Source organism: Platalea leucorodia, assembly GCF_965183815.1.
Source record: "Platalea leucorodia genome assembly, chromosome: 8".
In the NCBI taxonomy this organism is placed as follows: Eukaryota; Metazoa; Chordata; class Aves; order Pelecaniformes; family Threskiornithidae; genus Platalea; species Platalea leucorodia.
Window position 1 is genome coordinate 12,578,654 of NC_138830.1, and position 27,319 is coordinate 12,605,972.

At 48.7% G+C, this 27,319-nt stretch overlaps 2 protein-coding genes across 9 annotated transcripts; both read right to left on the reverse strand.

The window, feature by feature from the left end:
- Nucleotides 1–674: 674 nt before the first annotated feature.
- Nucleotides 675–22,541, reverse strand: PCYT1A (phosphate cytidylyltransferase 1A, choline). Of its 7 annotated transcripts, none has more exons than XM_082320431.1 (9): nucleotides 22,469–22,541; nucleotides 13,045–13,185; nucleotides 10,116–10,215; nucleotides 7,827–7,943; nucleotides 5,670–5,821; nucleotides 4,774–4,852; nucleotides 3,887–4,029; nucleotides 2,633–2,821; nucleotides 675–2,040 (listed from the first exon to the last, which is right to left on the reverse strand). In XM_082320431.1, exons 2-9 carry the CDS (start codon nucleotides 13,159–13,161, stop codon nucleotides 1,834–1,836), a joined length of 1,104 nt encoding a protein of 367 aa, XP_082176557.1. In that variant the 5' UTR covers nucleotides 13,162–13,185; nucleotides 22,469–22,541; the 3' UTR covers nucleotides 675–1,833. The 7 variants fall into 7 exon arrangements, 5 of the variants coding, with proteins under 5 accessions (XP_082176557.1, XP_082176556.1, XP_082176558.1 ...); XM_082320430.1 differs by lacking the exon at nucleotides 22,469–22,541 and adding an exon at nucleotides 20,291–20,369; XM_082320432.1 differs by lacking the exon at nucleotides 10,116–10,215 and having other exon boundaries at nucleotides 22,469–22,535.
- DYNLT2B (dynein light chain Tctex-type 2B) lies at nucleotides 22,441–27,314 on the reverse strand. Of its 2 annotated transcripts, none has more exons than XM_082320435.1 (5): nucleotides 27,200–27,314; nucleotides 26,685–26,801; nucleotides 25,003–25,072; nucleotides 23,172–23,235; nucleotides 22,441–22,546 (listed from the first exon to the last, which is right to left on the reverse strand). In XM_082320435.1, the coding sequence occupies exons 1-5, from the start codon at nucleotides 27,243–27,245 to the stop codon at nucleotides 22,499–22,501; spliced, it is 345 nt and encodes a 114-aa protein (XP_082176561.1). In that variant the 5' UTR covers nucleotides 27,246–27,314; the 3' UTR covers nucleotides 22,441–22,498. The 2 variants fall into 2 exon arrangements, with proteins under 2 accessions (XP_082176561.1, XP_082176560.1); XM_082320434.1 differs by having other exon boundaries at nucleotides 26,685–26,818.
- Nucleotides 27,315–27,319: the final 5 nt, after the last annotated feature.

Consider the following 27,319-nt stretch of genomic DNA (forward strand, 5'->3'; position numbering starts at 1 on the left):
AGAGTCTCTGTCAAGCCCTTTGGGCAGCGTGACAAAGGATCGGCAAGATAAAAGCTGGAAAGCAGCGGCAGCCTGCTCCTACCACAGGGCCACTGCGTCCGCTGGAAGCATCGCGGCGTGCAGAGCCTGTGGCAGCACTTGACGATTCGCCTCCTTGCACCTGCTGCTCCCCGAGCCCCGTATCCTGCTCCGAAGACCTCCCTGCAGTGTTGCTGACGGGGCTCCGAGCTGTCCTCTGCTCCCAGTGTCGCAGGAGGATACAGGCAACTCAGCCCAGCAGCTCCACCCAGAGACAACAGATATCACAGGCAAACCCGAACAGAAAAGCAAGTGGGAGCTTCACAGCTACGCAGCAGACAGCGCAGTCCCTCCAGCGCTGGCCGCCGGGACAGAGTGCACTGACCTGCTCTGTGCACAGGCACGCAGCATGGGGAGGGCAACGGCCCGCAGGGAGCTGCAGGCCACAAAGCTCAGTGTTTATTACAGACAGGACAGCAGGCACGACTTGGACCATGGTTTCAAACGAGCAGATTACATGTTTAAAATCTTAAAAAGCTGCAGTGCTCTCTGATGCTCTTTCTGGCCTGCCTCAAGGAGCGGAGTAAGCGGGCACTGATTTGTGCATTTATTGTGCAAACCAGGTAACGGTCACACAGGACCGGAACCCTCACTGGGCTAAAACGTGCCCTTCATCTGTCCAGCTGCACACACCAACACGGACAGCAAACTGGTTGTACGAATTCATGTTTTGTCCTTATAGCAGCGACTTCACGGCACCAGTGTAAAGGACTGCTCCAGCCCTTGGAGCACAGCAACTGAAACACAGACAAACACGCACAGAGCACAGTGTTGAGGGGCCATTTGGACAGACAGTAAAACTTATTACACACCAGAGACTTGGACAAGGAACTTCTCAAAGGAGTACACACATTCATTTCCTACCTGGGCTCTCACACACCCAAGGAAACGCACAGACAGCAAGCGCCCTGAAGCAAAGATTCATTCTCTTCTCTCCAACAGCAACCGAGGGCTGAATTTTAGCTCAAGATATAGCAGTCTTGTTAAGATTAGCTGGAAAGGCCTTTACCCTGCAGCCCCTGTACAATTTGGAGCTGCGAATGCTGCGTGCTTACGGGGTGTCTGACTCTATGGTGCTGTGAGTTCTTCCAGGGTGTAACTCCTGCGTGCTAAGCTGGTAGACCCCTACCCAGCACGTCCTCACTGCGACATGCTGGGAAGCTCAGCTAAGCGGCGCACGAGCACTACAGGGTCTGCTGGATAGATTCCTATCGGGTCCAGCGCAGCAGAGATGTCTCTATTTCCTAGAAGCCTCTTTACACCACCGCTTCTTGCGTGCTCTCGAGGTCACGCTGGTTGAGGAATCGAGGGGTCTTTCGTTTGGCAGTGGCACAGATACTGCCTGGGGGTGGGGGGAGTAAGACAGAGGAGCTGAACGAAAGAAGAGACAGATGGGTCTTCCCACTCTCCCTCTTGCCTGGAGGTTTAACAAGGGAAAAGAAACCAAAACAAAAGCCACGCTTGAGTGCTATTCTTTGCGCTTCAAAAGAGTATTTTCTTAAAATATAAAAACCATCTTCCCCCTGGAAACCACTAGAACGTAAACAATAAAAAGGGGATTTGGGGAAGAGAAGGGAGAGGAAGTTTGAATGTGCTTCCAGGCAGCAGCCCTTGCTAAGAGCAACGGGTGCCTCCAAGGCCCTGTGCTCACCGTCAGCCCTGTTCCTATGGCTCTCTGGCTCATTTAGAGTTCCCCAGTGGGTCTGCACTTAGGATTCGGCGATTAGTGGCTCGCAGCAAATCCCAGCCGGTAGCTTAATCCTCTTCATCCTCACTGATGTCATAGGTGACTGTAGACTCGTTCCTGGAGCGGTTGGCCGGCGAGGAAGGAGGAGTCTTGGTTGAAAAGGGCCAGCGGAAGGAGGGAGACGGGGAGCGGTCGTGTGTGGGGCTACTGCTGGGACTCTGCTTTGGGCTGATGGCCTGCAGCATCCGGCCCTTGCCCTCCTTCAGCATGTGTTTCTAGAGATGGAAGCAGGAAGACAGTTAGCATGGCTCAAACAGCGATGGAAATGGACGCTACTTACAGCTTGTGCAGCATTTTGAGTTGTTGTGTCCCTTCAATGCTTCGTGCAATATAAGAGCAGAAAAAGCCCAAGCATTGCTCTAGGCTTTGGAAACTGCATACAGTGTAATCATCACCCATTTTCAAGCACTTCGTACATGAAGTGCCTGTGATATTTACCCAGCAGCACAGGAGAGCCTGGCAAAAGCAAGTAGCTTCAGACTCATCGCAGGCCAGTGACAAAGTGACTGCCAATCTCTTGGCTGCTCAGCGGCCTGCAGGACACAGGCTGGAGTTTACAGGCCGGCTTGTGGGACACGAGGACTTTTCATGCTACAACGGTAACTGGCGTTATCCAGTTGGCAAGGGTGAGGGCTCCCTGTGAACAGGCTGCCCAAGCCTAGGATAACTTGTCTGAGACCAGCAGCACATCAAGCACTGCAACAAACCGTAAACCTTTGCTCTGCAGAGTGTGGGCTCTGGAAGCCCTACAATGTCTGCCAAGCTCTCCAAAATCCCCTTTCCCCTTTTTCCAGAGTGGCTCCTTACCAATGCACCTTCTGGGCCAAACATCTCCAGGAAATTGCCGATGAACTCCCGGGACTTCTCTTCCCACTTCTGAATGAGATCGATACTCTTCTCTTCCACTTTCTGGACAAATTCCTTTGACTTCTCCTCTACATCCTTCACCCTCTTTTTCACTTTATCCACGCGCTCCTGAAGGTGATATTTCTTCTCCTGTACAGTAAGTGGTGGATCAGAATACAGCTCACCAGATCTGAGTGGCGACCACCTCTGCTCTGTGTTATTACACTGAGCTGTTGCTTAAGACTCAGCATCTCCATTAGCCTCGTGACACTTCTCCTTTGCTTCAGTCACACTTCTTCCCTAGACTAAATGGCAGACACAGTGGGGCTGTGAGATGCTTTGTGGCAGGCACTGGCACAGTACACAGAGCGAGACTAAACCCAGAGATAAGCACTATCTAATAGGAGTGCATGGAAGAGGGAAATATTTAGACAATATACAGATTAGATTTGAGTGACCTGCTGTAGGTCTCTGCATACCATGATAGCGCAAGTCTTTTTGCTGGGCATTTTTAAACAGAGGCAGAGGAGTTACATGCCAAAGAGAGGCCAAGCAGCTGTTACCTCTCCTGTTTCATTTTTGTATTCTATTGTATTTAAAAAAACAGGCATAGTATCTGAGTGATAAAAAAAGAAAAATGTTTACTACTTTACTTCCAACATCAGAAGTGCCTTTTGCCATGTATTCGGCTTGTGGGCTAGAGCTGCTCAGCACAGGATCAGAGCATGTCCTTCTCTCCTACCCAAGCACTGCTGCTCCTGCAGCTCCAGGAAGGGAATAGTACAGCGAGAACAGGATGCGATTTTATCCTAACAAATGACTTTACCTTAAGAAGGTGGCTGAGGAAAGAGGAGAGAGATGAGACACAGCAGCTGCTGCCAAGAACAACCCACACTTCATTCAATTCAAGAAAACACACATTTCACCACACACCCTGTCTCCAGCTCTTTCAACAGGTAAAATGTCACCAAGACGTTTCTGACAATGGAGCAGTACTAGCAAAACCCCAGTTCCTCTGGCTAGGTCCCAGAGGCAGTTTCAGGGGCAGAGGTAGTCTAATTTCCACTCCGAGGACACCAGTTTGGTGCAACTGCTCAGCTCTGCAGACTGGCCTTTTACTGGCATATGGCAGGACTGTGCTACTAGACAAGACTACATCTCCACACTCTAAGATTCTGCTTCGTGCAGCTTGTGGTGAGACACACTTCAACTCACATTTATGAAGCTGACGTTGAGCTCTTTAGCTGTGTAGCCCCGCTGCAGGTTCCGTCTGGCATAAACATCATAGTCCCGCACGATCCGGGTGATGATATCTGATGTTGAGATCCCCTCAGTCCTCTGAGTTGGCGCAAACATGCCTAAAGTTGGGGAACAGGACCCAGGACAGCTGTAGCAAGACACATGGCAAAAAGCTGCTGCCACCTCTATCAGGAAACAACCTCTCCTGTCAAGAGCTCTTTTCCTAACTGTCCTCACACCACCATATCTTTGTCCTTGAATATACAGTACCAGAGTCCTCCTTTCTGGGACCATGAGGAAGACCTAAGTAAGATCAAAGCATGTCAAAACACCATGTCTTCTAATGAAAAGCTCTTCACTCTAGCTGGTTTAAAGACTATTGACTATAATCCACTGCATATAGAATAGTGTGGCGACAAGGACAGGTACAAGGGGTCCTACAATTTAGTGGGTGGAAATATAATGAGCTCTGATGGCTGGGTTTGGATATATTTAAATAAGCTGCACCCCCACTGAGTTTTACAGCAAACAGCTAGAGAAGCCACTTTGCTATGCTTATGAGATTCTCCATTTGGGAGAATCCGTAAGCCAAACTGTAGTATTTTTTCAAAAGGCGGCTGCTAATTCAATCACAATAACTAGATTGGAAGTAGGAATTAATGCTGGGCAATGCTTGGCCTGTGACATGCAACAGTCCTACCCTTATGAAGCTGGACTTCTGCCTGCTTGCAGAGCCTCCTGGGCAGACCTTGTTCCCAGAAGGCCACTGCCACTTCCCCAGGCATAATCCTGCCATAGTGGGCACAGGAGAAACTACAACAGATCTCTGATAGGAAGCCCTGGAGAATCTGACCCAGACCCACCTGCTTCTTTTATGTGCTTATAAACATCATCGCTGCCAGCAGAAGAATAGGGGATGTCATCGTGTGCAACAAAGTCGATCTGAAAATTAAGGAAGCGATGCAAGTCAACATTTTATCTTGAACGTGCAGGTCTCCTGTTTTCTGTCAAAGGATGGCAACTTTTTGCTCAACAACCTCCATGCAGGGGTGTGACAGAGAACAGCAAGACATTTTCCTCTGTTAAAAAGCAACACAGAGCAGTCCCAAGTTCTCACTGGCAATTGCGTAACAACTATAAGCACAAACCAGAGAGGAAAGGCTGGGACTAAGGACACAGCTGTTTTAAGCTCCACAGAGAAATGGCTTGTTAATGGCAACAAGGGCAAACTAAGCAAACTCCCCTGGAGACTCCTTCACCTCCCAAAGCAGTTCAACAGATGTTAGAGACTCCTTTCACTTTATCTTACCAACTGATAAAAGACTCTCAAGAGAGCTTGCCTGGTCTCCTGCTGCAGGGAAGCTGATGTAGATCTAAGCTGCTCCTGCTGTAAGCAGGGAGTTGGACCAGACGCCCTCCAGAAATCCCTTCCAACCCATGTTATCCTCTCCCTATTGTGTTTCACACCAATCTGTAACCAGCATCAACTCCTCCTGGAACAGCGAGAACCCTCTCAGGCTTTTTCACCATGTCACAATCTCTGCCTTATTTTAACATTACCTGCCAGCTCAGCAAGTGCTTCTAGTTTCCCAAGAAACCCACTTGATTCCCATAACCCAGTTCATTCTATACTTAAGGAGTTGCAACAGAAACGGGTTGCTCAGGCAGAGGTCACCCCCATGGATGAATTCTTGCTGTAAACAGCAAGCACAAACAGTGGCTAATCAAAATTCAGAACGGATCCGATGTCACAAATTACCCTGTGCTCTGCCAGGAACTCAGCGGTGAGCGTCCACGGCGCATTTCTCACCACTTCGTCCACGTAGCGACAGTGCTGCACAGCGTCATACCGCTCATTCTCATTCATTACTGTGAAGCCCTTGAAGTTATGGGTTAGCTCATCACTGCAGACTGAAGAAACAGGCACAGAGAAGAGTGAGCCTGAGGTACTTACCCCAGTGCTTTACAGCAAAAGGACCTTGCACACACCCCTGCTACACCAGGCAACACCAGCTGCTGATGGAGGCTGGCGCTGGCACTTCCAAATGCAGCTTTTCAGCCACAAAAGCACCAGGCACAGAGAGCGGTGCGGGGCACTAAACTCCTCAGCAATTCCAGGCAGGCTGTTTGGAGGATTTCTGCCCAAGCTGCAGACCTCCACCCCAAGCCCTCAAGGTCTCTAGAGCCTACATTGCTTACCAAGAAAATGAGCCAATACAGAAGATGACTCTCCTGTACAAAATGGCACCTGGGGCTCTATCAGGCAGAAAACTGCTTATTAAGCTATGAACTTTTCAGGCCTGGAAACTGAAGCCCATGGAAAAAAAAAATTCCCTAAGCTCCTTATTTTATAACATGCCATACCACAGTCTAGTTCTCAGAAAGCTGTATTAAAACAAAGGGTGAGTTCACAGCAAATCAAGTTAGCTTAATTACTATGTTCTATGAGAAAGTAAATGAACAACTCTTCAAAATCTGCAATGTAAGACATTGAGAAGGAGGGAGTTTTATTTGGTTATCAGACTCAAAAGTAAACAAGGCATTACCAGCCTCACTGGTATTGGATGTATTTATGTTCTAGACAAACAGATGATATAGAGTGGGTGAGACTGCTCCCAGCTTGGAGCTTATGTTCACTTGGGCTGTGGCCTCTTGTCTCAGTTCCTGGTGCAAGGGGAGCAATTCATTGCCCTCCGCCTCCTCACCAGTCTCCCAGAGGCAGAGAGCGTGGTTACACACCTTGCTACATTAACATGTCAATAGTTGGACCTGTCGTTATTTTCCTGTTTGATGTACAACATTTATGTACATGGGGATGTCTTTCTGCCTGCAAGATTTCTAAGCTCAGAGCGTTTTGTAGGTTGGAGCGACTATTTCAGCTCTCCTCCCTCCCTTTCCCTTCCAGACACTACTGTAGCACACACACAAAATGCAGAAGTAACACTATAAAAATGCCCTCAGCAGCGAGTGAAACTGCGATAAGGAAACAAACCACACAAAGACGTTATAATCGCTCTGTCGCAGGATCAGAGCTTCATTTTGCTCCAGGAAGCTAATGGTAGTTGAGAAAACTAGTTACAGGTATTCTCAGCTCTGATACTTTAACATCATTATGCAGCCTGACCAGAGGTCACCTCCTGATAGAGTACACGCGCAGCCTAACGTCTTTAAGGCGGGTGAAGGTACGGGCACAGAGGCACTGCCTGGACAGAGGCCAGCCTATTACAGCAGCCAGAAGAAAGGGCTTCTTTTTTCCCATTATATTCTCGAAGGAGGCCTGGCTGAAACACCTCTGCTAGATCCCCTCAGGCAGTCAGCAGGATAGTCCTGGCATCATCTAACCTAACAGACAAAATGGGGAACTTTTATTTGGAGAAATGGGGCCTCAGTGACTTCCATGTGGCCAGGCACCATGCCCACGAAACCACCGTTATCTCCATGCTCCTAGCAGGACCTGTTCGGGATTAGCCATAAGCAATTCCGAGCAGAGAGCTGGAGCAAGGGAGTGACTTGCAGGGCGATACAGGTGACACAAATCTCAATCATCCAGGGAGGGATTGTTCCTCATTCTTTAACGGTCTCATTCAAGAGGCAGATGTTCAACTGCCCCTAATATATTTTGATACTCAGATGTGCAACTCACCGGTATCTATCAAAAAATAGAAGGGTCGAATTAGAACAGCCTGATCAGAAATCTTTTCCTTAAGCGCTCATTTGGTACAGGATATCTTTCTGCAGACATATTCACTCTCAATATATTGCAATAAGACTCCAAGAACATTTGGCATAACTGGCTGCAGTGAGAGCCACTAAGGCCATAAACACAAAAACCCTGCTATGCCATCTGTATGCACAGCCACAGACGGAGGTTAACTGTACTCCTACGACAGCCAAAGTCAACAAGGTCACTCCTTACCTCCGACAATGAGGTATGTGTTTGGGAAGAGGTTCTTCGCTTGCATCAAGGCCCGGGCATGTCCAGAGTGAAACAAATCAAATATTCCATCAGCATAGACTCTGACGGGGCGATCCACTGTGCCAAAGAGACAGAGAGATGTTTGTGAAGATGCCTTCCTGGAGAAGCAGCTGCTGCTCATGCCTGCATTTGGGGACCTCCTGAAACTCATGGGGGCATTGCAGAAAACTGGCAGAATGAAGAGCAATAGCCAGGAAAGATTTGTGAAGAGAAATGGCTGGCTCTCTGCCTTCCCACATGGAAACAAATGCAGCTGAGGACAGAGCTGAAATAAAACCATGTTCAAAGACAGACTCAAAACCTACCACATATCCACCAAAACAAGCTGAAGGGAGACCAAGGGGAAAGCAAACCCTGGACATCTCCCTCCTCTGGAAATCCAAATGCAGCATTAACTTTTTGCACAGCAGTGAGCTACGAGAGGGATACTGGCCAAAACGTTTCACAGGTGCCCCATTTCCCCCTGCCAGCCAGGATGGCATCTCAAGAGCTTTTCACCATCCTCCTCTGCAGCCCACTGCCACAGCTACCAGTCTGGCTGAGGGACCAGACCGTTCTGATTCCCCACGAGCATCACTGGCTTGCCCCATGACGTATACGGCTGTATCCAAAAAACCCAGCTTGACTACTCAAAGAAAAGCAGATACAATTCTGCTGAACCGTTGGCACTATCAGCTAAATCTGTAGATAAATAAGGAGGAACAAAACTTTCCTCAGGCCACCTCTACCAGGGGAAATTGTAGCTCTTCTCTTTGAGGTCAGCACAGAGGTAAAGTGACATAGGCTAGCACTGCCACGTAATAGCAGAAGGCTCCCTGACTTCTGGTCTCCTGGCACCACACAGGACTCCAGCCCTCTTGCTGCTGGTAACAGAAAGCCACACATTCTTGGTATCTGACACACTTCGGAATGGCCTGCTGCTCTCTGGCCCAATTTGGGCAGACAGGCTCAGAGGAGTGGTGTGAGCAGAGGCACACCAAAGCTGTGGCAAGGCAGGGGCAGAGAGAAGCAGGGCCCTGAAGGTACCTAGAGACAGAGCCTGGGAGGCAGCAAGAGGATGAGCTGATGCAAAGGTAGGGTTGTTAAATTCCAGCTAAGCAGAGGAGTCAGTTTGAGGACAGCCTCTTACAATCATTTTTCAGCAAATCTACCTCACTCTGAAGATGCCAGGAGGCTCTGGAGAGCCAAGGATCTGGAGATCTGAGTCTGCAAAAGCTTTCTGTATGCCAGAAGAGGGCTGGTCTTGGCAGGCATTTATTAAAGTGCAATCATGTTCTGGAAATTGGACATCCTTCCCTTTTCCTCTGTACCTGCAGCAGCTACAGTTCCTGAGCACAGGCATAAACAGCAACAAGGAAGCACGCAGCGTATTTTAGTCTTAGCAGGCAGGAGAGCCATCACTGTTGAAATCAGGGACCTTTGTGCAGGCTCTGCAGATTTTCAGCTGGAAAACTAATGCAGACTCTGAAAAGCATTGGATTTCCAGAACCTCCTGCAGGAAACCACTGCCAGGTCTCAATCTGAGCTGGCTCATCTCTCAGCAGCAGAAGGTAGAAGTGCAGCATTTTTATTGTCTCTGTTTCCATAACAGAGAGGCCAAGTAAGACAGCACCTTCTGCACACTCCGTTTGGCAGGAGAGGGCAGCCATCCTTCAGGAGTCAGTCCTGCCTCTGCCTTTGGACTTGCAAAAAGAGAATAGTGTTTTTCCCAGCCTGGTTTAGAGAATAAAAGGATACGTTCTCGTTGTGGGGCTGGCCTGCTGTGTTTAATGTGACTTTAATTCAAATCCAGGCTGGAATGGGACATTCTGGACAAAGACGTATGTTGGTTTTACTTGCCCATTTCAAATTTCAGAAGAGATGACTTTTGAAGTGCTTAACTTTAAGCTGCCTCAGACAAAGTAGTACAGAAAAATGTTCAACTCTGATACTACTCTATAGCTGTCAGTGGCACAGGAAGAACTAAACCACAAATATCTATTTGCTTCAAATAGTTTTACTGATGAAGGTACGGCTCCTCACATACAAAGGCTCCAATTTCAGTTGTAATGGCAGGCCCAGTTTCACATGGGAACAGTTATCTTATCACCAAAGCATTAACTAAGTAATTGGCTGCAAACTCAGTCTGACACACAAGGTTGGTTCGGTCTCAGAGATATGAAAATCATGCCCGTCCCTCCCCGACCCAACGTTTATACAACCCTTCCCATCTGTTTTTTTTTTACTTACAAGGGGTCCCTCTCATCGCTTCTTCATATGTTACTCTGATGTATGGCTTGCTGTAATCGATTTCCACTTCATCTGAAAACGGAGCCGGTTCCCTCAGTCCCTAAACCACCAGAGAAGGCTGGCTGTGAGAATGCAAAGGTGAGTGCACTACATAGTGGCAGCACTGCCACTGCAGCATCCTAGTCACTGAGTGACTCACTCTGTGTCTGCACGATTCAAACACATGTACAGAAAGACTAATTAGTGTTAAACCTCAAAATGGCCCTGCAGGGTGATTAGCCTGAGTTTAGAGAGGAAGAAAGAGAGAGAGAAAAGTAAAGTAAAGAAGGTGGTAATCATACCGGACCCAAGAAAACTGGAGGCTCAGATCCGCAGCTGGTAAAAACAGACCTTTGACAAACAGCAGTTCACAGCAGCACAAGCCAAGCTTCATCAAACCTCACTGTCGCAGCTCCAGCTATGCCCACCCAGGCAAGACCATCACTTTGCTGTGCCTGAGCGCTTGTGCTGTGATGTACAAATTGTAACAGCTCCTTGATTTGAGTATATGAACAAGCAGAAGAGCAATACCAACAACAGCACAAATTCCCAGGGAACATGTGTACCATCAGCCATTTCTGAGCCACACACAGTTAGAGACTGACCTCGATCTGTGGCAGAATATCTCCAACTGCCTCAGGAAAACCCCTCTAATCTGCTAGCTTGACCACAGCAATATGTTTAATCAGCAGCTGAAGTCCAGGTATGGTTCCTGGTCTCCTCTGAATGGAAACAAAACATCTGCCCTTCCTATAACAGAACAAACAGTTCAATTTCCTTCCAGCCAGAAGGTGAGGGGCAGCAATGGACGTCTCTTTCCACAGCCAGAGGACTAGGAAACAAGCTTGCAGATCATTACAATAATACCTTCAAGCTGCAAAAAGCTAATCAGCAGTTTCCTCTCTGGCTTCCTGTCCCATTGCAGCATCCTGCCACAGTGCCCAGCACCACTGCAACCAGAAAGACCGCTGCTATTATTGCTAATGTCATTCCTTATTACAGTGCTCAAAGCGAAGTGCACAGGAAAGCAACCACTGACCACTACATTCAAACAAACTGATACTGCTGAAGATCTCCTTTAACTTACTGGGGCTCTAGTACCCGCATTCCACACACCACCTCCTCTACCAGGATCCTTACTGTCAGGTAAAGCCTGCACATCTCTCATCACTGCCGTTATATCTGGGACTTGTGAATAAAACCAGATGCTTTGTGGTTTGGCTGGCACATACCTGATATGAAGCTAGGAATAAAAGCATTGAAAAACCTATCAAAATTATCAGAGGATCACAGAGAAGTGCCTTCAAAAGCTCCTGCCACACAGTCTTGTCCTTCCTCTGCAGTGCCTGCAAGGGTCAGGACTCAACCTGATGTGCACAATACAACAGGATTATGCGTCAGCAGGCTTGTTACCACCATCTGCTGCTGAGCCCCGCTGCTTCAGGGGAACACTCTGCCAGCCAGCTGTTTAGTTGGGAGCGGTAAAAGCTTCAAGGTAATGTCACAGTTAGGCAACACTATTACTCTTGCTACAATAAATTAATCTTTCACAAAAGGAAGAAAAAAGAAATCTTTCATCAGGAGGTCTGTGTTAGCCCTGTGGCTAAAAAACAGCCAGGAAGTTTAGAAAGTGGCTAGATATTACTTGTCTCGTGCTGTTCATAGACAGATGCTTTATTTCTCACATAGGGCAGACGCCAACTTGAAGAGCAAGAGATTCCCATGGAATAACCTGTGCACTTCTCTTTCCTTACTGAAATATGTGGGGTCTTTAAGAGGGACAGGGTGGGTTTTGACAACAGCCAAGGATTTAAGGGTCTGTGGGATAAGTTACACAATGCCTCAAGCCTCCATTCCCAACACTTGTCTCCCCAGTTCTCACTGCTGGTGCTGCTCTTACTTCATTACCATCTGTCAAATGCCCTGGGACAAGACTGAAGTACTCCTGAAGAGCAAAACATTGTTATCAAAGAGGAAAGCTGTAACACATCACCGTATTTTGCCAAGGACCATGACCCCAATGTGACGTGGCAGCAATGGTAGCTAGCTTCTGACAGAGATAAGGAAAGAGCAACTAGAGCACAGGTGATACGTAGGACAGCTCCAGGAAGAGGGCAGAGAAGAGCTGTAGAAAGCCAATCATTGCAATATTGTGGCAACGACAAGTTAAAGTCAACTCTTTACACTGGCATTAACTGGCACAGACCCCCTTTAGAAGAGACCCCACTGGCTTTAGCTTGTTAAAGCCATCCCAAGGTTGATCTAGAAGGAGAAATCCTTTTGGTTTTGTTTGTTTGGGTTTTTTTGTGAATGCTCCTGAAGCATCAGCAACCTAAATGCAGTCTCCTGCCAGACCAAGAGAATAAAATGAACAGCCATCTTCACACTGTTTCAGAGCACGGATTCAATAGATTGCTTCTACAAGTGCTTACAGACTTCAGACCCTCCTGCACTTCCCCTGACTTGAACAGGACTGCTTTCTGCGAGGTCCATGAGTTGTTACGTGTTTGGAGTATTTCTCCCTCCTGCTGGGTCACTTAAGAAAACCCACCTGTGAGAAATGAATGCTTATGTCTCCATGGATAGCTATATGCATGCCTGTTCCAGTTCAGCTTAAGTGACTACAAACAAGCTGGACACACGACAAAAGCAGCTTAGTGACGGTTGCCTCAGACCTAATTTAAACCCACGTTGTAAGTATGTTATTAGTATGAACAAAGGAAGATTTTAAACTGGCTTTGCAAGAAGGATAGCTACTGTCATTTGCTTCTTCCCCTCCGCCCCCTTGTTTTCTGTGTCCACAGGAAAACCATCACATTTATCTTTCTGCTGTTATGGCTCAATGTCCTAATCTCGCAGGCACCTAAAGCTCCTATCTCTGCTTACTTACAAATGAGTGTCGGGACATTTTTGGAGGGATTCCATCCAGCTCTGTCGCCCCATTGGGGCCAGATCCATCTTTTCTTCTCTTTCGGGAATTCAGCCTGGAGGAGGTCGGCGGCTCCATCTTGCCAAGCACGTCCAGTAAGAACTGGAACAAAATGAAGGGCGGGGGGGGAGAGAGAGATATTTCTCGGCTGCAGAATCAGTCAACAGCAGGCACAGTGTACAGAAGGTCAGCGCAAAGACACAGCCACCTAACAAGGGGCTTAGCCAGTTGTATTTGGCATCAGCTGCCAAGGCTTTGACAAGCAGTGCCTGGTGGGAATACTGAATCATTTAATGCAACTCGGAGCTGTTCCACAGAGAGAAGTGTGCAGCAGTCAGCTGGCTGGAGAGAAACTCACAGAAGAGTTGCAATGCAAGTTAAAAATCATTACTACAATGCTAATCATGCTATTTTAGCATCTGAAAAGCAACCTAAGGATTAAGGCACGCCCAGTCCACATTCAGCCCTCCCCCAGCTCTCATTCTGATGAATGCAAACACTCTTCTACCCTTCTGTGCGCCCCCCGAAGACAGCTGGTGGGTGTGCTGCACCCCTGTACAATCCTGAAGAGAGGAAGGAGCAGGGTTAAGCAGAAGGACAAGGGTGAGGGAAGGGGTGCAACCCATGGTCATAACTTAAATAACTAGCTGGCTTGCCGTTTGCTTTGTTGTTTCTGTAAGACCAAGCTGCAGCTCCCCAGTAGGGACAGCTCACCTTGGGACGGCTGCCGCCATGCTCCCCTCTCGTCCCCTGTCCCCACTGCAGTGGTGACTCAGCCGATGGTGAAGCAGCTGCTGACACCACATTAGGGCACACTTACTTCTGGCACTTTACGTACCAGGTTGTAATTAGTGGTGGTTCAGCTGAACTGCTTCTGTGATGAACAGACAGACAGACGACGAGTTTGGGACAGAAATCGTGACAGCTATCTGGAAGCAAGCTATCCTTGCTTTTGAGCTGGAGTCATTGGACCTTCCCAGAAGGGCCCTGGAGCATTATGAAGCCCAGCACTTCGCACAGCTGAATCAAAGCTATGGATTTACAGAAAGGCATAGCAGCAAACTTTCCCTTTTCAGGTGCTGCAGGAGTTAGAAATGGGTGCTAGATTTGCAAAGTTTATAACTAAAGAGCAGCATTATCTCTCTTCCTCACTTGGAAGTGTCCAGCTCTCCAGTGCAGCAAATGGCACTTCTGACCCACCATTCCTGAGAGCAGCATGACCCCTCTGCCCAGGAATGATGCTTATGTGCGTGCCTCAACACCCTAATAATAAGAGTCGTGTGGAATTTAAAATGTCTCCCCACCCACATGCAGTGGGTGTGCTGGAACACGTTAGTTGGGGCAAGCGCGAGGTATGAGAAAGGGCAGATGTCCTTCTGAACGCCACCCCTCTCCTTGGCAGAGAGTCTCTGCCGAGCGCTCCTGCTCAGGACACGCTGGGACTGTCCTCAGCAAGGGCTGCTGGGCAAAGCTCTGCTCTTCAGCAACCAAGAAGCGTGGGCTTTGTGACAGAGAGCTGCTAAGAAGCAGATTTAGTGATCGGATGCACTGAAGCACAAATGACTCCAAGTTAAGGAATGTTCCAAAGTAAGGAGTCAAATGCAGTTTAATAACACGCAAACATACCGCTCTCCCCACCTAGCATCAAGATGATAGCTTATGAACAGCATTAGGGACAAACACAGCTGAACTGGTTTTGGGCTACATGCGTGTAAGTATCCCAGGCTGCTCTGCTACACCTAACGCAATGCACTAAGAGCAGAAAAAGAGAATCTTAGGTGAGTGGGGAGCCAAAAAAATACTGGGGAGAAGACAAAAGTGATGGTGAAGAGCAGCCACAAGGACGTTTCAGAACTGCACGAACCATCCAACACTCACTCCATAATGCCTGCGAGTCAAGTTTGCCCAGTTTTCCTCATTCCAGCAATTAATTTACTATTTCCTAACAACAGACAAACATACCGGAGTGTGCAAAAGCAATCTCAGGCAAAAAGAGCTTGCAACCCTGAGCTCCAAGTCTTCAAACACTTAAGCAAACATTTAACTTTCAGGCAAGATCTGTGCTATAAACGTGGCAGCTTCCAGAGTGCCTCTGTGAAAACACAGGGTATGACACAAGTAATTCTTAGGTTTTGCAAGGTGCCATCTTGCAAGCACATTCTGTATCAGTTATTTACTTCACCACTGTGGTTGTATCAGAAACCATCCAGTTCACAAAAAGCAGCAGACCTCTGTCTCTGGTTCAAGCGACCGCAGTGTTCATGGAAACAGTGGGGGAAAACAGGAGCAGATTTTCTTGTTACTTGGACAAAATAATTTCACTGTTTCGAGTCACCTGTTGGTATGACCACTCGCTTTCCTTCCCTTCGGAGATAATTAAAAGGTCTGTTAATATCCTGAACGCAGTCATTCTGACCCACTGCCCAGCAAAATATTAAAAAGCACTGGGCGAGGCTTTGGTGCTGAAGTACGGACGTAGCATCCTCCATGCACAAACAGGTAAAGCTCTTCCCCTGCGAGCTTGGCCCATCAGAGCAACCAGACTTCTCTGCACACAAGTACACTCTCTGCTGAGTTATCACCAGCGTCTTGCTGCTGGGTGCAGAGCTCACAGCCAGCCAAAGAACTGCAGGTTACAGCACAGGGCAACACCGTGCTCTATGCTGATGTACAGCAGCACTGTCCGAGCCCAGGAGAAATCTCCAACAGCTTCTTCCAACCCCTCCCGCAACCAACCATCCACTTTTCCTCCATGCTAACTCACTTTGCCACTTCTCAGGGTATACGTAGTCAAATGACGGCAAACGACAGCTTAAGCGAATGGATTTGCTTTGCATTAAATAAGCAGCAGTGGTCAGACAGCATCAGCCACCCAGCAGCAGCTCTACCTGACGTACCAAGGGAGAAACCTGCTCTAAGAACAGCACAAATATGCTCTATCTGCTCTGATGTTAAAGGCTAGATGTTGCTGAAGAAGCCTCTGCAGCATCCACAGAGCTGGGCTGGGCACCTCATGAGTGATGCAGCTCTGCTAATTACTCAAATTAATGCAGAAATTAATAATTTTACCACTCTTCAGAGCTTTAAAACCTCTGTCCTGTGGCTAGTACGTTTCTGGGAAGACCTCCAGGCACCAAACTGGTCTTCATTAAAAACTGGGAACATGTTTTTAAAAACAAACCCTACCATACTGCAATAAAGCTACTAATCTTAGAACGTTTCATTTTGACCCAAACGACTAAAGTATCATCCCAAACAATTACTTACTAACAAAGGGATCCAGCATCTGTAGCTGAGCTTAACACATGAGCACAGAGCTTTGCTTCTCCAAATGGGTAAAACACTGACTGTTCTAAAATTAATTACATTTGCAGCAGATGGGGAAGGGGAAAGACAAGATAACTCTCAAAGCTCATTCTGAAAAACTCCAAGACAAAAACCAGGCATAACCAGAAGAAAGAGCCCTGCTGTAAAATATTAACATCGTTCTATTTTGTTTGAGGCGTCACTCTCCTGCATTACTGAGTCTGTGCTGAACATGAGAAACTGCTCGCTAGGAGCAAAGTTAAGAAGTGCCCCATTTGGGAAAGCCATGGGCAGATCACAGACTCCACGACACTTTACAAAACACTTGGGGCTTTGCTTCTGAAACTTGCTTCTTTGGTGCGCATCCTGTATCAAAGAAGCACCTTGCATCACCTGCCAGCTAGCCCACCTCGACAGAGAGAGTTGCATGGGCTCTGCGAGAAGCAGCCGACTGCCAGATGGAAGAAGAGCTGCTCTCCCCATCAGGGAAGCAGTCCTCTCAGTCCCCAAGTGCAGATATTGAATGAAGGAGAGGAAGCGGTCGAAGGGAGAAATAGGAATTTTCTTGAAACTGTGGCAATAACAGCCTTCAGAAATCATCCAGCACTTTGCTGAGAGTAATACTACAAAGCCCAAGTCATTTCCCACTGAAACACAGCCACTTCTGGGAGGGAAGGAGCATTGATTACCAAAAAGAAAAAAAAAAATACATAAGCAGGGAAGGAATTTAAAACTCCTCCCTTAGTGTGAGTTAACTACACCATCATCTGATCTGGAATGTAACCATAACACCAAAGCTAACAGCTCTGGCAGATGGAGAAGGTCAGAATAGGCGTGGCAAATCTTGCTTAGCCAAAGCCTTATCTCACTGTCTGCATCTTTGTGGACAGTACTGATGTTTTGTTTAGCCTTGGTGGCGTCAGAGAACTGCCTGCCTCACACTACACCGGAGAAGCAGATGAGAGATTTCTGCACCCTAAGCACACTGATGGCATGAGGACCTGACCCATCTGCATTTTTTGTGTTTTGATGTCCCAGGGAATTTCTTGAAGAATATTATCTGCAACTCTACATGCACTAGCAGTATTTCTGCTGCAACTTCTGCTGCTTTTCACTTGCAGATTTACACGCCGAGGCAAAATAAATCCTGCTACTTAAACTTGAAGCCTGTGCAAAACAAGAGCTTACTGCAACAACTCAGTAAATGCTTCAGCCCAAGGCTGCTGCGTTTCCCACCAGGGATCCGAGTCAGTGCAAGACTGGCACACTGGAGCAGCGAGGCCCCTCCAACACCCACAGCTCCCAGGCTCCCCGGGGGGAACTGCCTGCTCCCAGGCTCCCCTATCGTCCCTCTGAACTCAGAAGGCATTGGCACAGTCAGATGTGACTGTCATGTGCTGCTTTGCCTACAAGATCATTCCACTTTACAGAGGCAAAGCTATTTCTCTTCTGCTGACTCATCTGCAGGCAAATCCTACTAAACTTTGCACTCTGCCAGCTGTCTGCAGAACAGAATTGCCTTGACACATGTATGCGAGAGCCTCAGGGAAAAGGAAGAAGTCCTGTCATTTCAGATAATTCCCCTGCCAGGCTGTAAAGTACCCAAACCACCCTTCCTCAGTCATGGGGAGAAAAGAATCCTTTTCCTCCTGTTCTCCCCTACCTCCAACCCCCAGTTTACCATTAACCTTACTGGTGTGTATCCCTGTAGAGATCTGTTGTAGACAGGAAGACTCAGAAGAGATTAATGATAGAAGACTTATCACAGTGGGAAACTGATGAAAGACTACTTACAAGAAAGGGTTAACCTGGACATAATTACTGGGAGAGATCAGGATCTCTCTTCAATCCATGCCTAAAAATCTTGCCCAATCTCCAAGGCAACTCCATTCCCAGCCCAGGCGTGCGAGGCCCAGAGATCCGCCCCAATCTCCAGACTGAGCGCATCTGCTTAAAAACCGAGTGCCAATGGCTGTGACCCAGCCTGCTCACCTCCAGAGAAGACTGCAACTCCCTCCAGCACGGCTGCTCTCCCCATGTCAGCACCTGCTCTATCTAGACGGTCTAAGTCTCAAGCCCCTTATAAAGGTTACTGCAGGATCTGGCAGGCAGAGTCCTGTCTACACTTAAAACACAGGCTGCTTCAGCTACTCCGGTTGAGCAAAACCAGCTATCCTGCAGCATATTAATAGCCACATGAACATATAAAAGGTATTCCAGTTCAGCCAGTGCCACACACTGGTCCAACAACATCCAGACCCAGACCTTTGCTATACTGGCTAAAAAACCCCCAAAGCCTTGCATCCCCTACTGCTACAGGCAGGCTGATAACATTTGCTCAAGCAGAGCCTGAGCATGCAGAAGATCTGGTACCCGTGTCCTGCAATCGATGAAAAGACGCTGCTTTTCACCAGCAAAGTTCCAAATGGCTCAAGATAGTTCTCTCTAACACCACCACAACTGAAAACAGTGCAGTGTGATCACCTGAGCAGCGCTGCTATGAAATACACACAAAAAAAGAGAAACTGCTGGCAAGACCTTCTCCATGAATTCACAGCCCTTCTGGGTACACCATAACCCCGAGGCACTGAGCTTCCTGGCATGCGACAAAGTCTCTGCTGTGGTTAGCGAAACAGCAGGAGTAGGGTTTATGCAGAATATCAGAGAAGATTTGGAGCCTGCCCAGGGATGATGAAGTACGAGGATGGGTGGTCATTCTGTCCTGACTTTTGCGTTGAGTTGCATCGTGCTTTGTTTTTAGGGCTTAACAACAGAGCCTTTTAAGACTTCAGGAGGTAACCTCCTTCAGTACATTTCCACATCAATACCAAATTCGTACTCCAACAATTATTGTTTGCAGCTCATTCTACAGTAATTTCAAGACAATTACAATCCAGATCTTGGACCAAGAAACTTCCAAGTCACAAATTTTAATAATTCTGTATATACAGCAAATTCCTTCAGGAAATAAAGCACAGATATTTGCCATCTGAATTTCAAAGGCAAATACGGCAGCTGTCCTCAGGGCCAGGAGTTCTGCGGATGGAAACCCACCAGTACCTGCTTCTGACCACGCCAGTTTTTGCCAGCCGCAGGCTGGGGGACCGGCTGCTGCAATGGCACAGGGTGGGGACAGAGGAGGGAAGGCCACCTGCAGTGTCCCGCACCTCCCTCCACAGTCAGCGAGGCCCACCAAGGAGCATCTCAGCTCTCAGAATTCCTGCAGACTTTAACTCTAATTACAAAAGCATTAATCAGCATGGCCAGGACTTTGGTGGACACAAACGGTGGGTTAGAGAGGATGTGTGGCTGGCCAGCAGCTGGGTCACACCTTCGTTCTCCGCAGTCAGGGCTGCCTCCTCATTGTTCTGCTCCTCTCTCCCCAAGCCTTGGCTGTGTCCCCCAAAGCCGCCCGTGCTCCAGGCCCTGGGGGTGCGCTCCAAAAGTTTCCCAAAGCATCTGCTGCTGTCTCCTTGCAGCCTGTTCCTACTGCAGCCGGTCCTGCCACCCCCCAGCCTCTCCCCAGGCCCCCTCAAAGGGGTAGCAGCGCACCACGCCCCCTCCCCAGCAGACATTGCCCCCTTGCCCAAAGCCAAGCGCCCCACGTCCCTACCAGCCAGCCCCTCCCAGAGCCCCCCTGCCCCACAACGAGCCCGCCGCACCCAGGCGGGGCTGCCCCATACCTGTGCCACGGCCACCCCGCCGGGAGAGAGGCCCCGGGGAGGGACCCCTCTGGTCCCACAGCGAGTGCCCTGTCCCCTGCACCCCCAGTGACAGACCCCACGGCCCCCCGGGGTCCCCCAGAGTCCCCCAGTGACAGGCCCCACGGCCCCCCAGGGCCCACCATATGCGCCACCGACAGACCCAACAGCCCCCCCGCTCCCCACTGACGCCCCCTTACCAGCACGCCGCCGGCCGCCCGCACCTCTGCAGCCCAGCCCGGCCCAGCCCGGCCCGGCCCCGCTGCCGGAGCCGGCCCCGCCCCGCTCCCGCCAACGCCAACGCCAACGGGGCGGCGGGCGGAGCCGCTGCGTGTCGGCCCGGGGCGGCAGGAAGGGACCGGCCGCGCCCCGGGAAACTGCGCCCGGAACCTCTGTTCCGGCTCGCTACAGGTCCGCGTCCCCCCCGCCCCATCAGGGGCCGCGCCGCGGGGCTCCGCGCTCGGACCGGGGGGCCGGCAGCGGGGGAACGGCCGAGCGGAGGCATGCTGCGGCGGCCCACGACCCTGCCCTGCGGCCCGTCACCTGTCAAATATAAATTCTGGGGGTGATGGAAGGAGGGAGCCAAGCCCATCGCGCCCTGCCCAGGGCGGCGGTGCAGGGGTACCGGCCTGCACCGCTTTCTCCAGGGAAAACACGGCACCCGTGACCCGCTCCAGGCCACGGCCAGGGGTGGCTGGAGCTGGGCTGGAACCCGGCGATCTTCAAGGTCCCTTCCAGCCCCAACCATGCCGTGATTCTACGATCGCAGACTCCAACCTGCTTTGTACAACACCTTTGCAAAGCAGCTGTTAAAAGCCTCCGAAACAGAGCGAGCACAAGGTGAAAAATCGTGATTTAATCACGATGACTTAATAAAAGTGTCAAAACGAGTCCGAGGGGATATACTATCTCCTGGCACGTGTCTTTACGTGGAGGGCTTCACCGTTCCCCAAAACTCGCACTCGCAGGCTCACGCACGGCAGCGCCGCATCCCCTCTGCAGCTCCCTTAAGGAGCCACGGCCACAGGCAGCGCCGAAGCCACCAGGGAAGTCACCCTCTATTTCCCATCAGAGGCAAACGAGAGGCGGCCACTTTCAAACGTAACAGAGAAAGAGGAGCGTGCTGCCTCCGGGATTGTAGCCGAAAGAGCGATGCCAGAAGATGCATCGCAATCTGTCACTTCCCCGCTCTCCAAGAGCTGCACGGACAGAGCGAGTTCTGCTCCAACAGCCGCTGAGGGCAGGATTCAGCATTCGCCTCACCCAACTTCAGCACTCTGCAAGCCATTCAAGCCGCTGAAATTGTTCGGCTGTATTTGCACCTTGGTCAGCACAGAGAGAACAGGCATCACCACACAGCAACGCGTCCCATCTTCCGATGGGCACCTGAGATGCATTCTGGTGGCAGCCAATCTCTCAGAGACTGGAGAATCTCTCTGAGATTGAATCTCTCCGAGAGGAGAGACCTCAGCGCTCCTTTTCTGATCTACAGCAGCCTTTTCTACAGCTCCTTTCCGAGGCTGGCATCCTAACAAATTTGGGCTCCAAACATCCACCCTCATATGCCAAAACAATTACAGAGAGGCAAAGATTGAGAAAGCACTGCAGTATGTACTGAAGAGGGCAATGAGCAGTGATTACTCACAGTGTCCACGGGTGCCAAATTGCACCAAACCAATGAGGAGTTACAGCAGGGAGGAGTTTCGGCAGTCAGCGGGGTGTGCAGGCCGCTGGCCTGACCTAATGTCCTAAATACCTTGTCTTCCTATCAGTTAATATCATCTCGTGTGACACTTAGCTGGGATTCACAGCCCAAATCTTATGGGAGTCACAGGAACAGATCTGGATAACCAGAATATGAGGCTGGTTTTGTGGGTTAATTTACAAAGAATCTTCAGAAAACGCTCATCTGAGAAGCACAGAGAAGCAATCAAGGCTGGTGCACCTTGTAGAGCGGAGGAAAAGGGCAAACGGTGGAAATGGCAAGGGTCAACCCACAGGAGAGGAAATATTAAATACATAGATTTATTATGTTACATTCTTATAAATATTTCATTCTTTTCAGAAAATTAACAAAAATAAAAGCAACAGAACCCTTTCAAGATGAAAGTTGAGTTTGCCTTAGAAACAATGGCTATTGGCAATACACTTTTTTAGGACAAAACCAACACAACATATAAAAACAAAGGGCTATTTAAATAACATAATAGTATTGTGCTTCAAGCTATATCGATATCCACAAGGAAGAAGGAATGTTGTAGTGTGTAGAACAGGTGTAGGCCATGCTTTGTAAAGCTGTTATTTTGTTAGGTGCTAAAGGAAGAACATGATGCTTTTGTGCACTTCAGCAAAAAATACCCTAAAGCGTTCTCCCCCACCTCTGTCCTTCTGTGCCACCTTTATCATCTTCAATAGTAGAAGCAGCCAAACGCAGCTACCACACAAAACAGGCTGTCCTGGGGAAAACAGAGAAAGGCTCTGTGTTAGTAAAGGCAAGCTCTTTGCTAGCCTAACTGAACAGGCTAACCTAAGGGAACATTTAGACAAGAGCATAACCTTATATTGTAATATATTGCAATTTTCTGTTTCTTATTCACCTCACTTGTGGTGTAACCCAGTCCAGTGTGTCTGAATGCCAGAAATGCCTCAGTCTACTCCAACCACGCACCCGCAGGTGTCTAGGTGTCAGTTTAAAATAAAATAAAAATAAAATAATGATGAAATAAAACCTTGACTTTTGCTCAGTCCTGGATTCCAGCCATACTCCACGACAGCAGTTCAGCAAAGCATATAAGAAAAGACTTTATCTCTTGTGCTTCCTCTCCCCACCTGTAAAATGGTGTGACTATAACGACTTTTGTACAGTACTGTATGATCGACTCAGGAAGTAAGTTTTATTATGTTGGATATTATATCTAAGTATGTTTTGTGAATGAGGATGTAAATCATACTGTTTCAATAGCCTTGGTTCCTTCCTTCTAGTGGTTGTTTTTTTTTCTGCTCCATATTTAAGGTCACTCTGCCTCTCGTACAAAAGCAAGTAGCTTTTCACTTTCCCATGGTAAAACAGCCACTACTTACATTCATGAACACATCGTGAGCATAGCTGTCAGTGTCAGCGTCCCAGAAACATCGCGCAGCCATACTAGACAAAGGAGACAGAGCAGAGCCGTTACCCACAGAGTTCACCTGTAAGGATCTAAGTGATCACAGGTACTTTCCTCGGAAAGCAAACTGAGCTTCCGTTAAAGATAAAGGAAATGGGAAGCGATCTCCCAAATCCTGAACCTATATCCCCACTGCTGAATTCCACCACATGCTGTAACCCCCTCTGTATGTGGATCAAGTTCCATCTTCAAACTCATCAGCTATCAACCCTGCCACCTCCACTGTGCAGCGCAGCTTGAAACCTCATTGCTATGGTGCTTAAGAATCTTGGACTTCTGGCCTCTGCGTATCGGTGGCTAATTTAGCTTATTTGTTCTTGTCCTTCACCTCCTGCACCCTTGTGGTACATACTTCCAACTTATTTATAGGGAGCTATCGTATTCCTTGGCAGACGTCATGTTATTAGACCATGAGCTAATCTCTTCTAGTCCTTTCGTATCTATACTCTCTGTCCCCTGACCATCCTGCCGGCCTTTTTGTACACCCGCTTCAGTCCAAGCCTTACCCTGAAGACAAGCAACCGGACAGCAACAGGATCTTACAGACAAGATCTTGCTGCTGCCTTGTCTAATGTCATTGACACCCCCCTTTCTCTGCTGCAAATGCCCAGCTCCCTGCCTGTCCCAGTCGGTCTCAGCTGACAGGATCCCTATTTGTGGCACAGCGTGTTGTTCTTAGTCCCTATATGTATGACTTACTGTTATAAGATTATTGAATTTCATCCCTTTTTTCTATTACCTTAGCCCTCAGGGTTATTCTGCTTTTTTTTCAGTCCAATATTCCACTCTGCCTCTGGAATATCCTGGTTAGCCAGTATTTTGCATTAAGGATGTTAGCAATCATGCTTCAGTCTTGCCTCCTGCCTATTGCAAACCGGGCCCCAATTGCGCGGCCAGTCTGTGTTGCTGGGCTTCACGTTTCAAACCAGATCACCTCATTGAACTGTTCACCCTGGTACGGTGCTTCTGGAGCAGTCTGCCTGCAGACATACATTCCTGACAAAAGCCTGAGCAGGAGTACAGAGATTCCTTCCAGAACATTGAGGCAGCAGATCTGATTACAGCTCTGCTGCACTTCTCTGCTGCTGGAGTACCGGGCACAATAATAAAGATAAGGCCAGCAGATAAAGCACATAAACCTTGTGGACTGTTCTCTTTTGTCTTCTCCCTACTCACTAGTAATGGAAAGCTACAGCCCACTACTGCAGCCAAGAGGAATTCTTTTGCCTGATTGCAGGCATCCAGAGCTCGACTGCAAGTGCTCAGCACCTACAGCCTCGGCTCGATTCCCATGACAGTACTGCATAGGGATTATAGAAATTTAAACTTCTGAAAAATGCCTGCCTGGGGGGATTAAATGCAAATGAAGTGCTTATGGAAATCTGGCTTTAGACACAAGCGAGTTACCATGGCCCTTGTGCTCCAGCAGGGCCTTGAGAATGGACTGGCTGCGTGCTCTACTTCCTCATGAATACAACGTAAAAATTCCTTTCTGCAACACTCCTCACAAATGCTATTCAGCATTTCAGCTTCCTAAGAACCACCATACAGCCAGTTATCACCGGGTAATTCAATCAGCCACAGTCCAAGCCCTCGCTTGCCACTTAAAGAGAAAAGAAAGTGCTTTACACTTTATCATCTGCAGAGAGATCTTTGTACCTAGGAAAGCTGGAAGCAGCTCCCCAAGAAAATAAACACCAACCAACAAAAACGTTAAAAATACAATTAGAAAATATAAAACTTACTTCACTCCTTCTCCTCTCTGCTCTCCAATCACGACCTGCACCACCATTTTGTACCTGTCAAATCCCTCCTCTGGAGAGAGAGAGAAAAACATAATAGTGAGAGCAACAACTTGTTTAAAATATGAGCCCAAAACAGGACCCAGAAAGCTAAAGATTTCTGGTTACAAAGTAAGTGCCCTGTACAAGTCCATGCAATTGGCAAAGCGGACAGACTGCCTTGCGGCTTCATTTTCCTAAGTACAGAGTACCATGGTCTTATTGGACTTAAAGGCTGAACAGGGTATTTGGTGTCCGTCAAAAGATGCATCTAAGGCAGAAGACACCCCTGAACAGCCATACTATATGTCAGCATTGTACTTTGACAACTTTCAAGGACTGAACACATGGGAAGAATGTAAATAAGCCTGCTGGTGGGCAAAATCCAATTTGAAAACAATTGGCTGATTTTAAAACTGTTCTGATGCAAAGGTATTGTAGAGATTCTTCTGCCACATGGGTGTTTCCTTTGCTTCCAAGCTGGGATAAAAGGCCACATAAAAGCATATGCGGGCCTACGTTATGTGTCTGCAAAGATCTGCTGTTGTTTTACAATAATAGAGAAATACCTTTGGGGCATAGGCCAAATTCAGTCAGGCTATGGCAATGTTCCAGAAGCCAAATCAGAACAAGCATGTTTAAAATAAAATATAGATCCTAATGCCTGTCTTCAACAAAGCAGCGTCCCGGGAAGACTCCTGGTGCACTGTTTCCACTGGAGGATTGAACACAATGTGCTGGGTCTGGTAACATCCAGCATGTCAATGCTTATCAGAGGTGCCAGCTGATACAACGGCCACACTGAGCCAGTCTCGCTTCAGGGTACTGCGAGTGTGTTTACAGCCAAGCCCTATGCGTATTAGCTCAGCATCAACACAGGCTGGGGCTACAGCTGCTGCTGATATTAAAGCAGATGCGTAACTCTGGGAGAAGCATAAATCCACAGTTCCTGCCGAGGGTGATGGCGTGTCTGTGTCACCGTGTCAGGCCAGCCCAGCAGATGGAGCACCAGCCTGTCCCCAGGAAGAAGGCCAAAAAAAAAAGCGACTGTGCCAACACGCATCTATGTACTTGTTCCAGCCCTGAACACAGAAAACACCTGCTGGAGCCTGAAGTTTAGTTCTTGAACTCAAAAATCTTAGGAGTGCATCCTGCGCAGCACCACCACGTCCTTTTTCCAGTGTTGTAAGGCTGCAGTCGCACCCCTCCTTGGCTGTCTGTGCTCCTAACTCTCTTCCCCTTCGCTGCTCCCACGGGGCCTTGTTCTGATCTCCCTGCTATTCCACTCTGACCCAGCTCCGATCTACCTTGCAGCAGCAAAAAAGCAGGAATGGTTCTGTTTATTGAAGCAAGAAGCATCACTTCTTCCTTCTCTCTACTGCAGCTTCTTTCCCCCTGCAGCCCCTCCAAGGCTGACATCCCACACCAGCCAGTCTATACGAAAACAAACCTTGTCTGCTTGAATTAGGTTTCTAGTTGCGCAGGCGAGGAACGTATGTATATAGGCCAGAACGTTTCATAACGGTGAACTCAAGTCAGTCCACGGGGAAGAAATAGATTTCAAGAATAAAGGAGGAAAGAGGGATTTTGTCAAAGGGAGAGGACACAGTGAGAAAAGAAACGACTTCCCCAGGAAACCTCCTTACCTTTCAGTCTGTCTTTTATGGTCTCTGATAAAGACTTTGTAAGCTGAGGCATTTCTTCTGGGATGTACTGTACATTGGCCAGCTTCTCCTTCAGTATCGCACGGATGCATTCTTTTACTGTGGACGATTTAAATCTATCAGGGAAAAACAAACAAACAAACAAACCAGCAACAGAAGGCCCAGAAAGTTTACATGACGTGTAGAAACATACATAACCCCACCTGGGAAAATTTAGCTTTCACATATTAAAGAAAAACGACAAATGAAAAACCACGGGGGAAGAAAGCTCAGCTAAGATGGAGATGCTTAACCAGCCCTGCCAAAAGCCAAACGCCCACCAACACAGCTGCGAGCCCAGCCCCGTCGGAGGCTGCCCCTTGCTGCCCCCCATCTCCTGCCAAAGTCGGTCTGGGAGCCCAGTGCCCCCCCAGTCCCCAAACCCCGGGGGCTCCCCCCTTCCCCGCACCCCCGCCATGCCCACGGACCCTCCCCCGTGCCCCGGCCCCCCGGCTCACCGGCGCTGGAGCCCGGGCCGCAGGCTGTACGTATTCCCGGCTCCATCCTCCGGGCCCAGCTCGCCCATGGCCGCAGACCCCCGCAGGCCGCTCCGGCGTTGGTTACCCCGGCAACCCCCG